The sequence below is a fragment of the Oncorhynchus clarkii genome, chromosome 29, assembly GCF_045791955.1.
Source record: "Oncorhynchus clarkii lewisi isolate Uvic-CL-2024 chromosome 29, UVic_Ocla_1.0, whole genome shotgun sequence".
Classification (NCBI taxonomy): Eukaryota; Metazoa; Chordata; class Actinopteri; order Salmoniformes; family Salmonidae; genus Oncorhynchus; species Oncorhynchus clarkii.
Genome location: NC_092175.1, coordinates 45,425,365 through 45,440,366, shown reverse-complemented (window position 1 = coordinate 45,440,366; position 15,002 = coordinate 45,425,365). Strand labels below are relative to the sequence as shown.

The window sequence follows — 15,002 nt, the reverse complement described above, 5'->3', positions numbered from 1 at the left end:
ACACACAGGCATTTAGTTAGATACTACTGCACTGTTGGAGCTAGGAACACAAGCATTTAGTTAGATACTACTGCACTGTTGGAGCTAGAAACACAAGCATTTAGTTAGATACTACTGCACTGTTGGAGCTAGGAACACAAGCATTTAGTTAGATACTACTGCACTGTTGGAGCTAGGAACACAAGCATTTAGTTAGATACTACTGCACTGTTGGAGCTAGGAACACAAGCATTTAGTTAGATACTACTGCACTGTTGGAGCTAGAAACACAAGCATTTAGTTAGATACTACTGCACTGTTGGAGCTAGGAACACAAGCATTTAGTTAGATACTACTGCACTGTTGGAGCTAGAAACACAAGCATTTAGTTAGATACTACTGTACTGTTGGAGCTAGAAACATAAGCATTTAGTTAGATACTACTGCACTGTTGGAGCTAGGAACATAAGCATTTAGTTAGATACTACTGCACTGTTGGAGCTAGACACACAAGCATTTAGTTAGATACTACTGCACTGTTGGAGCTAGGAACACAAGCATTTAGTTAGATACTACTGCACTGTTGGAGCTAGACACACAAGCATTTAGTTAGATACTACTGCACTGTTGGAGCTAGGAACATAAGCATTTAGTTAGATACTACTGCACTGTTGGAGCTAGGAACACAAGCATTTAGTTAGATATTACTGTACTGTTGGAGCTAGGAACATAAGCATTTAGTTAGATACTACTGCACTGTTGGAGCTAGGAACATAAGCATTTAGTTAGATACTACTGCACTGTTGGAGCTAGGAACATAAGCATTTAGTTAGATATTACTGCACTGTTGGAGCTAGAAACACAAGCATTTAGTTAGATATTACTGGACTGTTGGAGCTAGGAACATAAGCATTTAGTTAGATATTACTGCACTGTTGGAGCTAGAAACACAAGCATTTAGTTAGATACTACTGCACTGTTGGAGCTAGAAACACAAGCATTTAGTTAGATACTACTGGACTGTTGGAGCTAGGAACATAAGCATTTAGTTAGATACTACTGCACTGTTGGAGCTAGGAACATAAGCATTTAGTTAGATATTACTGCACTGTTGGAGCTAGAAACACAAGCATTTAGTTAGATACTACTGCACTGTTGGAGCTAGAAACACAAGCATTTAGTTAGATATTACTGCACTGTTGGAGCTAGAAACACAAGCATTTAGTTAGATACTACTGCACTGTTGGAGCTAGAAACACAAGCATTTAGTTAGATATTACTGCACTGTTGGAGCTAGAAACACAAGCATTTAGTTAGATATTACTGCACTGTTGGAGCTAGGAACACAAGCATTTAGTTAGATACTACTGCACTGTTGGAGCTAGGAACACAAGCATTTAGTTAGATACTACTGCACTGTTGGAGCTAGACACACAAGCATTTAGTTAGATACTACTGCACTGTTGGAGCTAGGAACACAAGCATTTAGTTAGATACTACTGCACTGTTGGAGCTAGAAACACAAGCATTTAGTTAGATACTACTGTACTGTTGGAGCCAGCATTTAGTTAGATACTACTGCACTGTTGGAGCTAGGAACACAAGCATTTAGTTAGATACTACTGCACTGTTGGAGCTAGAAACACAAGCATTTAGTTAGATACTACTGCACTGTTGGAGCTAGGAACACAAGCATTTAGTTAGATACTACTGCACTGTTGGAGCTAGGAACACAAGCATTTAGTTAGATACTACTGCACTGTTGGAGCTAGACACACAAGCATTTAGTTAGATACTACTGCACTGTTGGAGCTAGGAACACAAGCATTTAGTTAGATACTACTGCACTGTTGGAGCTAGAAACACAAGCATTTAGTTAGATACTACTGTACTGTTGGAGCCAGCATTTAGTTAGATACTACTGCACTGTTGGAGCTAGGAACACAAGCATTTAGTTAGATACTACTGCACTGTTGGAGCTAGAAACACAAGCATTTAGTTAGATACTACTGTACTGTTGGAGCCAGCATTTAGTTAGATACTACTGCACTGTTGGAGCTAGGAACATAAGCATTTAGTTAGATACTACTGCACTGTTGGAGCTAGCACTTAGTTAGATACTACTGCACTGTTGGAGCTAGGAACATAAGCATTTAGTTAGATACTACTGCACTGTTGGAGCTAGGAACATAAGCATTTAGTTAGATACTACTGCACTGTTGGAGCTAGGAACATAAGCATTTAGTTAGATACTACTGCACTGTTGGAGCTAGGAACATAAGCATTTAGTTAGATACTACTGCACTGTTGGAGCTAGGAACATAAGCATTTAGTTATATACTACTGCACTGTTGGAGCTAGGAACATAAGCATTTAGTTAGATACTACTGCACTGTTGGAGCTAGGAACATAAGCATTTAGTTAGATACTACTGCACTGTTGGAGCTAGGAACATAAGCATTTAGTTAGATACTACTGCACTGTTGGAGCTAGGAACATAAGCATTTAGTTAGATACTACTGCACTGTTGGAGCTAGGAACATAAGCATTTAGTTAGATACTACTGCACTGTTGGAGCTAGGAACATAAGCATTTAGTTAGATACTACTGCACTGTTGGAGCTAGGAACATAAGCATTTAGTTAGATACTACTGCACTGTTGGAGCTAGGAACATAAGCATTTAGTTAGATACTACTGCACTGTTGGAGCTAGGAACATAAGCATTTAGTTAGATACTACTGCACTGTTGGAGCTAGAAACACAAGCATTTAGTTAGATACTACTGCACTGTTGGAGCTAGGAACATAAGCATTTAGTTAGATACTACTGCACTGTTGGAGCTAGGAACATAAGCATTTAGTTAGATATTACTGCACTGTTGGAGCTAGGAACATAAGCATTTAGTTAGATACTACTGCACTGTTGGAGCTAGGAACATAAGCATTTAGTTAGATACTACTGCACTGTTGGAGCTAGGAACATAAGCATTTAGTTAGATACTACTGCACTGTTGGAGCTAGCATTTGGTTAGATACTACTGCACTGTTGGAGCTAGTATTTAGTTACATACTACTGCACTGTTGGAGCTAGAAACACAAGCATTTAGTTAGATACTACTGCACTGTTGGAGCTAGAAACACAAGCATTTAGTTAGATACTACTGCACTGTTGGAGCTAGCATTTGGTTAGATACTACTGCACTGTTGGAGCTAGTATTTAGTTACATACTACTGCACTGTTGGAGCTAGCATTTAGTTAGATACTACTGCACTGTTGGAGCTAGCATTTATTTAGATACTACTGCACTGTTGGAGCTAGCATTTGGTTAGATACTACTGCACTGTTGGAGCTAGGAACATAAGCATTTAGTTAGATACTACTGCACTGTTGGAGCTAGCATTTGGATAGATACTACTGCACTGTTGGAGCTAGCATTTAGTTAGATACTACTGCACTGTTGGAGCTAGCATTTGGTTAGATACTACTGCACTGTTGGAGCTAGCATTTGGATAGATACTACTGCACTGTTGGAGCTAGGAACTCAAGCATTTCGCTACACCTGTGATAACATCTGTTAAATATGTGTACGTAACCAATACAATTTGATTTGACTTTGATGTATTTTGATCCGGCTTTTATCTATACGATTTGGTTGTATTAACCCTCCCAATCAGAATGGTTTTGGTGACTGACCCACCCAATCAGAATGGTTTTGGTGACTGACCCACCCAATCAGAATGGTTTTGGTGACTGACCCACCCAATCAGAATGGTTTTGGTGACTGACCCACCCAATCAGAAAGGTTTTGGTGACTGACCCACCCAATCAGAATGGTTTTGGTGACTGACCCACCCAATCAGAATGGTTTTGGTGACTGACCCACCCAATCAGAATGGTTTTGGTGACTGACCCACCCAATCAGAATGGTTTTGGTGACTGACCCACCCAATCAGAATGGTTTTGGTGACTGACCCACCCAATAAGAATGGTTTTGGTGACTGACCCACCCAATCAGAATGGTTTTGGTGACTGACCCACCCAATCAGAATGGTTTTGGTGACTGACCCACCCAATCAGAATGGTTGTGTTGACTGACCCATCCAATCAGAATGATTGTGTTAACTGATGAATCCAATCAGAATGGCTGCGTTGACTGACTTAGCCAACCAGAATGGTTATGTTGACTGACCCATCCAATCAGAATGGTTGTGTTGACTGAGTTAGCCAATCAGAATGGTTGTGTTGACTGACTCACCCAATCAGAACAGCCGGTATGAGTGCGATGGCTGAGGCCAGCAGGAAGCTGAATCCAGGGAACCAGGAGACAGTGGAGGCGTAGGTGCTGCTGAACACGGTGATCCCAACACCTATACTCAGCATCTCCACGAACGCAACACAGGCAAACACTGCACCTGGCGAGAGGAGAGGACACACACACACACACACACACACACACACACACACACACACACACACACACACACACACACACACACACACACACACACACACACACACACAGTTCTGGAGTTTACAAGCATGTCGCTATACCTCGCATTAACATCTGCTAACCATGTGACCAATACAATTTGATGTGATTTGATTATCGTTATTCTGAGTGGTTTTCTGTTACTGGGGCGGCAGGTAGCCTAGTGGTTAGAGCGTTGGTAACCGAAAGGTAAAAATCTGTCATTCTGCCCCCTGAACAAGGCAGTCAACCCACTGTTCCAATGCCGTCATTGTAAATCTGAATTTGTTCTTAACTGACTTACCTAGTTAAATAAAGGGTAAATAAATGACATACTACTGCCAGAGTCTTTATCATGGACGTTTGCTGATTTGGAGGAGAACAAATGCTGCAGTTATCTCTCTTAGCTTCCTTAGAATCAACGCGCTAACTGGTACGTCGCTCTGGACAAGTTACTCAATTACTCAGATGTAAATGCACTGAACGTGGTTTAGCCTCGTCACTATCGTACCTTGGGAAGCCTCATGGAAACACCGTAAGAATTGTAGATGGTGAGAGCTGTTTGTAATTTAGCCTAGCATAGCATAGTGTCACAAAATGTTATGTAGCCTAGCTCAGCCTAGCATAGTGTAACGAAGTGTAATACAGCCTAGCCTAGCATAGTGTAATTTAGCCTAGAATAGCATAGTGTAATTTAGCCTAGCATAGCATAGTGTAACGAAGTGTAATATAGCCTAGCATAGTGTAATTTAGCCTAGCATAGCATAGTGTAACATAATGTTATGTAGCCTAGCCTAGCACAGTGTAATTTAGCCTAGTATAGTGTAACGAAGTGTAATATAGCTTAGCATAGCATAGTGTAATGAAGTGTAATTTAGCCTAGCATTGTGTAATGAAGTGTAATATAGCCTAGCATAGCATAGTGTAACGTAATGTTATGTAGCCTAGCTTAGCATAGTGTCTTACCCTGTTCAGAGCGGAGTACTATCTTGGACATCATGGACCTCAGAACAGGAGCAGGCATGATGGAGAGAAGGAGAGGCAGTCGCACTAAGGAACACGCACACAGGAGAGAACTAGTTTACACACACAGGTGAAAAATACCACAGTCGGCCAACACAGCAGCAAGATTTGTGACCTGTTGCCACAACAAAAGGACAACCGGTGGAGCACAAACAACATGTAAATACAACCTATATTCATCTGTTTATTTATTTTCCCTCTCATACTTCAACTACTTGCACATTGTTACAACACTGTATATAGACATGTTTCCCATGCCAATAAAGGGGAGAGAGAGAGAGAGAGAGAGAGAGAGAGAGAGAGAGAGAGAGAGAGAGAGAGAGAGAGAGAGAGAGAGAGAGAGAGAGAGAGAGAGATTTTTGTTTTGAATGTTCTTAATTGGAAAATGCAAAAATAAAATCTATATATATATATATTTTTTTTTAAACATTTTCGTTAACCCCTAACCCATAACCTAGCCCCCCCCCCCTCCCCGTCTCACCTAGGAACATGAGTAACGTGCTCTTGGCGAAGGCTGCCATCAGTAGTCCTGCAGCGACAGACAGCAGTCCCAGTAGTACTATATACCCGTCCCGAAGACAGCGCGACAGCAGGGACACCCCTGCAAAGCTCCCCAGGTAGATGAGTGTAGACAAGGCTGAACCATAGCCAACCAACACCTCACTCCAACACAGAGGAGCATTCAGCTCATACAGGATGAAGATGGACATACCACCCAGCTTCGACACCTGTGGGGAAGAGAGAGAGGGTGGACACAGTTACTTATTTTCTGTTACTAGTTATTTGAACGCAATGTTTGAAAAAATACTAAATTAAATCTAATGAACAATCAGCTTAGATAGCTGACAAGGAGATGGGGGAGGGGGAGGAAGATGGGGGGAGGGGGAGGAAGATGGGGGGAGGGGGAGGACGATGGGGGAAGGGGAAGGGAGAGAGGAGCAGGCCATGAGCAGATGAGCTCCTGAATCTTTCAGCATTTTTTTGTTGACAAAAAGATTGATTTTGATTTTGATTTACAAGGACATATAGGATACTAACCTCCACAACATTACCTTCACTACAAACCTGCAATCTGATTTTGGACAAAATTACCTGGAAGGATTCTAGAAGGATTCTTACTACCAATGATTCTACTACCAATGATTCTCACTACCAATGATTCTACTACCAATGATTCTACTACCAAGGATTCTACTACCAAGGATTCTTACTACCAAGGATTCTTACTACCAATGATTCTTACTACCAAGGATTCTACTACCAATGATTCTTACTACCAACGATTCTACTACCAATGATTCTTACTACCAAGGATTCTACTACCAATGATTCTTACTACCAATGATTCTTACTACCAAGGATTCTACTACCAATGATTCTTACTACCAATGATTCTACTACCAATGATTCTTACTACCAATGATTCTTACTACCAATGATTCTTACTACCAATGATTCTTACTACCAAGGATTCTACTACCAATGATTCTTCCTACCAACGATTCTACTACCAATGATTCTTACTACCAAGGATTCTACTACCAATGATTCTTACTACCAAGGATTCTACTACCAAGGATTCTACTACCAATGATTCTTACTACCAACGATTCTACTACCAATGATTCTTACTACCAAGGATTCTACTACCAATGATTCTTACTACCAATGATTCTTACTACCAAGGATTCTTCTACCAAGGATTCTACTACCAAGGATTCTTACTACCAAGGATTCTACTACCAATGATTCTTACTACCAACGATTCTACTACCAATGATTCTTACTACCAACGATTCTACTACCAATGATTCTTACTACCAAGGATTCTACTACCAAGGATTCTTACTGCCAATGATTCTACTACTAAGGATTATTACTGCTCAACCCCCACTAATACACCCGCCCAAGCCCCATCCTGCAACCCAAGAGGCATGCACCAGATGCTCAGCATGCTCTGCTCAACCTAATGGTCTGAAACTTAACCACACAAATAACAACACTGGACACTATGGAACACAAAGCTTTAACTATCTCATCCTGGAATATACAAGGTCTGATATAATCTGCCTTTACCCTAAAAGATCAAGAACCCAGACTTTACCAAAGAAATTGTCATCCTACAAGAAACAAGGTATTGAGGAGACGGACCCACTGGTTGCCCTCTAGGTTACAGAGAGCTGGTAGTCCCATCCACCACACTACCAGGTGGGTAGTATAGAGGAGACAGACCCACTGGTTACCCTCTAGGTTACAGAGAGCTGGTAGTCCCATCCACCACACTACCAGGTGGGTGGTAGAGAGGAGACAGACCCACTGGTTACCCTCTAGGTTACAGAGAGCTGGTAGTCCCATCCACCACACTACCAGGTGGGTGGTATAGAGGAGACAGACCCACTGGTTGCCCTCTAGGTTACAGAGAGCTGGTAGTCCCATCCACCACACTACCAGGTGGGTAGTATAGAGGAGACAGACCCACTGGTTACCCTCTAGGTTACAGAGAGCTGGTAGTCCCATCCACCACACTACCAGGTGGGTGGTAGAGAGGAGACAGACCCACTGGTTACCCTCTAGGTTACAGAGAGCTGGTAGTCCCATCCACCACACTACCAGGTGGGTGGTATAGAGGAGACGGACCCACTGGTTACCCTCTAGGTTACAGAGAGCTGGTAGTCCCATCCACCACACTACCAGGTGGGTGGTATAGAGGAGATGGACCCACTGGTTGCCCTCTAGGTTACAGAGAGCTGGTAGTCCCATCCACCACACTACCAGGTGGGTGGTATAGAGGAGATGGACCCACTGGTTACCCTCTAGGTTACAGAGAGCTGGCAGTCCCATCCACCACACTACCAGGTGGGTGGTATAGAGGAGATGGACCCACTGGTTGCCCTCTAGGTTACAGAGAGCTGGCAGTCCCATCCACCACACTACCAGGTGGGTGGTATAGAGGAGACGGACCCACTGGTTACCCTCTAGATTACAGAGAGCTGGTAGTCCCATCCACCACACTACCAGGTGGGTGGTATAGAGGAGACAGACCCACTGGTTACCCTCTAGGTTACAGAGAGCTGGTAGTCCCATCCACCACACTACCAGGTGGGTGGTATAGAGGAGACAGACCGACTGGTTACCCTCTAGGTTACAGAGAGCTGGTAGTCCCATCCACCACACTACCAGGTGGGTGGCATAGAGGAGACGGACCCACTGGTTACCCTCTAGGTTACAGAGAGCTGGTAGTCCCATCCACCACACTACCAGGTGGGTGGTATAGAGGAGATGGACCCACTGGTTGCCCTCTAGGTTACAGAGAGCTGGTAGTCCCATCCACCACACTACCAGGTGGGTGGTATAGAGGAGACAGACCCACTGGTTACCCTCTAGGTTACAGAGAGCTGGTAGTCCCGTCCACCACACTACCAGGTGGGTGGTATAGAGGAGACAGACCCACTGGTTACCCTCTAGGTTACAGAGAGCTGGTCGTCCCGTCCACCACACTACCAGATGTGAAACAGAGACTCAGTGGGGATGCTAATTTGGTATAGAGCAGACCTAACTCACTCTATTAACCAGTTAAATGTAACTAAATGACATTTAAAATGTAATCTACATCATCCCAAAAGTAATTATTTATCATTAAAGGGGCATAAACAACATCTAGTAATGCTGCATACTCAAAGAAAGGTTAAAACCTCACCTTTCTGGTCATTTTTTTACAAATAAATTGTTGAGGATTAGTTACTTTTGAGGACACAAGAACGAGAACACATTACAAATTAAAATATTCAAATATTATTAAAATATTCAAAAAATAATGATACATTTCCTATTCAACAAAAATGTATGAATAAGGAAAGACATGATTTCTAAATATAGTATAATCAAATTATAAAACGACTAACTATAATATTTCACCTTCCTTATAACTGTCAAATATATATTTTTATGTTTAGTGTTTGAGAAAATGTGCATATTTTCTCTCCTGATCAGTGTGTGCAAACCTGGTCAAGAACGACAGGAAACGTATGATCTCTGTAATTGCAAACAAAGGTTTCTGTACCAAATATTAAGTTCTGCTTTTCTGATGTATCAAATACATGTCATGCAATAAAATGCAAATTAATTACTTAGAAATCATACAATGTGATTTTCAGGAGTTGAAGTGTACCTATGATAACAATTACAGACCTCTACATGCTTTGTAAGTGGGAAAACCTACAAAATCGGCAGTGTATCAAATACTTGTTCTCCCCACTGTATATTTGTAGTATTTAATTCTTTTTAATCCCAGCCCTCCGTCCCTGCAGGAGGCCTTTTGGTAGGCAGTCATTGTAAATAATCATTTGTTCTTAACGGACTTTCCTAGTTAAATAAATGTTCAATAAAATGAAAAATGAAAAAAATTAAAAAACGTCTACTCCCCCCATAGCTCTGCTCTGGCTTGGCTTCCTGAACTCACTAGGAACGCTTTTATTTTATATCGTTGTATGGAGGAGACCAAGGCTCAGCATGGTAAGTATACATTTTTCTTTAATAAAAGAAAGAACACTGAACAAACTATCAAAACGAACAGTGACGCTAATATGTGTAGTGCAGACAGGCAACTAAACATAGAACAAGAACCCACGAAACCAAAAAGGAAAAATGGCTACTTAAATATGATCCCCAATCAGAGACAACGATAAACAGCTGCCTCTGATTGGGAACCAATTCAGGCCACCATAGACCTACACAATACCTAGACCTACAAACCCCTTGACATACAAAACCACTAGACAATACAAAAACTAACATACCAACCCTCGTCACACCCTGACCTAACCAAAATAATAACGAAAACAGAGATAACTAAGGTCAGGGCGTGACATTTTATCTCATATTTATCTTGTCCATTTATGACAAACTGAAAGGGTTTTTGTAAAAAAAAAACATCTATGAATTATTTGAGATTAATGGCTGTAAATAGTCGGAAGAGCGAATTAAATCTCAGCTTCAAGTGGTTTCAGGTTTCAATTCCTACGTCACATAGGCTAAACAATACTACTGTGTCCTTGGGAACGAGGGCTATCGCTCAATCATTTTGATCTACGGTGTCCACAGATTTATAACCAAAATGTCGGTACCAGAACCACGCAGGTTTCTGAACAGGGGACCTTACAACTAACAAAAACACATCTTGTTTTCATTTCTGGTCCTTTTGGAGTGAAACATTGTTTACTATTACAAATCCTATTTTCCCCTAACCTATAACCCCTAACCTTTAACCCCTAACATCTAACCTTTAACCCCTAACCTTTAACCCCTAACCTTTAAACCCTAACCTTTAACCCCTAACTTTTAACCCCTAACCTTTAACCCCTAAACTTTAACCCTTAACCCCTAACCCTTAACCTCTAACCTTTAACCCCTAACGCTTAACCTAACCTTTAAGCTTAAAATATAATTTGAACAAATTCAGGAAAAAAGTTCTGACTTCTAAAACAGTTCCTGTTTTCCTACCTTGTCAGGACATTAAGGTGAAATGTTAAACACACACACACACACACACACACACACACACACACACACACACACACACACACACACACACACACACACACACACACACACACACACACACACACACACACACACACACACACACACACACACACACACACACACACCACACTAACCGTATAGAAAGCAAAGGCCGCCAGTATCAGTCCCAGGACAGTTTTCCTCCTCCTTGGTGACGCGGTGAATAACAGATACACACCCTGAAACCGACCAATCAAGGCTTCTCGTTGGAGAAAGCGTGCTGAGCCCGCCCCAAAAGGTGTTGGTGATGATGATGGTGATGAAGATGAGTCTGTGTGCGAGGGTCTCTCCACAGTCTCCTGCAGTACCCACGCTGTGTATACCAGGTTGATCAGGTGTAGTACGGCTGCTGTGATGAACGGCCAGGTGAACCCTGCTGTCTGAATATAGAACCCAGTACACAGAGAGGCTAGCCCTGACAACACACCTAGCAACATCTCCAAGGCTGCCATGCGCACTGTACGACCCCCACCCTTACCCCAGTCTCTCTCTCTACTCCCTCCGTCTCTGTCTCCCTGTCCATCGCTCTCTCTGTCTCTGTCTCTGCCTCCGTCTCTCCCTCTGTCTCCCTGTCCATCGCTCTCTCTGTCTCTCTCTCTGTCTCTGCCTCCGTCTCTCTCTCTGTCTCCCTGTCCATCGCTCTCTCCGTCTCTCTCTCTGTCTTTGCCTCCATCTTTCCCTCTGTCTCTCTCTCCATCTCTCCTTTGTTCTCCCTCTCCACTCCCCCCACTCATACCCCGATCTCTACAGTCATCTCCTCCCCCACCCCTACCTCCCTCACATTGGTAACTCCCCCCATCTCTAGCCCCAATCCCAACAATATCCATACTCCCACCCACTTCCTCACACAAATACTTAACCCCACCCCCCTCCACCCCCTCATCCTCACATAGGTCAGCTATATAGGCAAAACTTCCCCCCAGTAGAGCAGTGGGCCCCCCCATTACCCCAGCCAGGAAAGAGGCCCCTAGCAGGTAACCCAGGCTAAGGGAGAGGTGAGACACGGTTGCATAGCACAGAGCAAATAACAGCTCGCCCACCAGTGGGGGCACTAGAGCTACCTAGAGATGGAGGGATGAGGGATGGAGGGGGACAAAAGGAGAGAGAAGGGATAAAGAGAGACAGAAGAAGAGATAGGGGGAGAGAGAGAGACAGAAGAAGAGAGAGGGGGGAGAGAGACATTGATAACATACCAATTAGGAACCTCACACACACAGACCAATTCATATTTGAATCAGTTGTAGAACCCATTTCCCTTTATGGTTGTGAGGTCTGGGGTCCGCTCACCAACCAAGAGCTCACAAAAAGGGCCAAACACCAAATTGAGACTCTGCATGCAGAGTTCTGAAAAAAATATCCTCAGTGTACAACGTAATACACCAAATAATGCATGCAGAGCAGAATTAGGCTGATACCCACTAATTATCAAAATCCAGAAAAGAGCCATTAAATTCTACAACCACCTAAAAGGAAGCGATTCCCAAACCTTCCATAACAAAGCCATCACCTACAGAGAGATGAACCTGGAGAAGAGTCCCCTAAGCAAGCTGGTCCTTAGACCCAACCAAATCATGAGAAAACAAAAAGATAGCTACTTAACACATTGGAAAGAATTAACATAAAAACTGAGCAAACTAGAATGCTATTTGGCCCTTAACAGAGAGTACACAGTGGCAGAATACCTGACCACTGTGACTGACCCAAACTTAAGGAAAGCTTTGACTATGTACAGACTCAGTGAGCACAGCCTTGCTATTGAGAAAGGCCGCCGTAGGCAGACATGGCTCTCAAGAGAAGACAGGCTATGTGCACACTGCCCACAAAATGAGGTGGAAACTGAGCTGCACTTCCTAACCTCCTGCCCAAAATATGACCAGATTAGAGACACATATTTCCCTCAGATTACACAGATCCACAAAGAATTCGAAAACAAATCCAATTTTGATAAACTCCCATATCTACTGGGTGAAATTCCAGTGTGTCATCACAGCAGCAAGATGTGTGACCTGTTGCCACGAGAAAAGGTCAACCAGTGAAGAACAAACACCACTGTAAAGACAACCCATATTTATGTTTATTTATTTTCCCTTTTGCACTTTAACTATTTGCACATAATATGACATATGAAATGTCTTTAATTTGGAACTTTTGCAAGGGTAATGTTTACTGTAAAAAAAAACACATTTCACTTGCTTTGGCAATGTAAACATATGTTTCCCATGACAACAAAACCCTGAATTGAACATGGAATTGAACTGAAAGAAAAAGAGTGTTAAACCTATTTAATAAATATTCTTCAGGATCGGTGTCCCTTCCACGTTGAGCTAACGTAGGCTAATGCGATTAGCATTAGATTGTAAGTAACAAGAACATTTCCCAGGACAGAGACATATCTTATATTGGCAGAAAGCTTCAATTCTAGTTAATCTTACTGCACTGTACAATTTACAGTAGCTATTACAGTGAAAGAATACCGTGCTATTGACTGAGGAGAGTGCACAATTTTGAACACGAAAAGTTATTAATAAACAAATTAGGCACATTTGGGCAGTAGTGATACGAAATTTTGAACAGAAATGCAATGGATCAGTTAAACTTTGCACATACATTGATGCCATCTAGTGGCCAAAATCTAAATTGCAGCTGGGCTGGAATAATACATTATGGCATTTCTCTTGCATTTCAAAGTTGATGGTACAAACAAATTGCAAAAGAACGGTTGTTTTTTTCTTTGGATTATCTTTTACCAGATCTAATGTGTTATATTCTCCTACATTCCTTTCACATTTCCACGAACTTCAACGTGTTTCCTTTCAAATGGTATCAAGGATATGCATATCCTTGCTTCAGGGCCAGAACTACAGGCAGTTAGATTTGGGTATGTCATTTTAGGAGAAATTTGAAAAAAAAGGGGCGGACCCTTAACAGCTATGGCATAAAAGTTTATTGTCTTCTTCAGCAAATAAACACCCTATTCCCTACATAGTACACTACTTTAGACCAGAGCCCAATGGCACCCTATTCCCTACATAGTACACTACTTTAGTCCAGAGCCCTATGGCACCCTATTCCCTATATAGTGCACTACTTTAGACCAGAGCCCTATGGTACCCTATTCCCTATAAAGTGCACTACTTTAGACCAGAGCCCTATGGAACCCTGTTCCCTATATAGAGCACTACTTTAGACCAGAGCACTATGGCACCCTATTCCCTATATAGTGCACTGGTTTAGATCAGAGCATAGATGAGAATAGGATGTAATAAATGTCATACTTTTATTACCTTCCTGCCACGGTGGTCGCTGTAGGAGACCAGGAGTAGGGAGGAGAGGAGACTAGGGAAGAGGAAACACAGCTCACTGTAGAAGAGAAACAGAGACGCCTCCTTCTGGATCTCCTGTAGCGGGGAGGAGAGGGGAGGGGAGGGTGGAGGAGAGGAGAGGGGAGAGGAGAGGGGAGGGGAGAGGAGAGAGGAGGGGGGAGGAGAGGGGAGGGGGGAGGAGAGAGGAGGGGGAGGAGAGGGAGAGGAGAGGAGAGAGGAGTGTGAGAGGAGGGAGAGAGGAGAGAGGAGGGGAGTGGGGAGGAGAGGAGAGGGAGAGAGGAGAGGCGGGAGGAGAGAGGAGAGAGAGAGGAGGAGAGAGAGGAGAGAGGAGGAGAGGGAGAGAGGAGAGGGAGAGAGGAGAGGGGGGAGGAGAGAGGAGAGAGGGAGAGGAGAGGGAGAGAGGAGAGGGAGGAGAGGGAAAGAGGAGAGGGAGAGAGGAGAGAGAGAGAGGAGAGGGAGAGAGGAGAGGGGGAGGAGAGAGGAGAGAGAGAGGAGGGGGAGAGAGGAGAGGGAGGAGAAGGAGAGAGGAGAGGGAGAGGGGAGAGAGAGAGAGTAGAGGGAGAGAGGAGAGGGGGAGGAGAGAGGAGAGAGAGAGGAGGGGGAGAGAGGGAGGAGAGGGAGAGAGGAG

General features: G+C 43.2%; 1 protein-coding gene across 1 annotated transcript in view; it reads right to left on the bottom strand.

Annotated features, from left to right (window-relative positions):
• The window catches only part of LOC139388703 (solute carrier family 46 member 3), a 29,558-nt gene that overhangs the window by 6,145 nt on the left and 8,411 nt on the right, over nucleotides 1-15,002 (bottom strand). The window contains exons 3-8 of the mRNA XM_071135553.1: nucleotides 14,336-14,449; nucleotides 11,917-12,112; nucleotides 11,147-11,508; nucleotides 5,953-6,199; nucleotides 5,415-5,498; nucleotides 4,236-4,392 (exon numbers count right to left, since the gene is read on the bottom strand). Coding sequence (XP_070991654.1) covers nucleotides 4,236-4,392; nucleotides 5,415-5,498; nucleotides 5,953-6,199; nucleotides 11,147-11,508; nucleotides 11,917-12,112; nucleotides 14,336-14,449 — 1,160 coding nt within the window. The remainder of the gene's footprint in view (nucleotides 1-4,235; nucleotides 4,393-5,414; nucleotides 5,499-5,952; nucleotides 6,200-11,146; nucleotides 11,509-11,916; nucleotides 12,113-14,335; nucleotides 14,450-15,002) is intronic.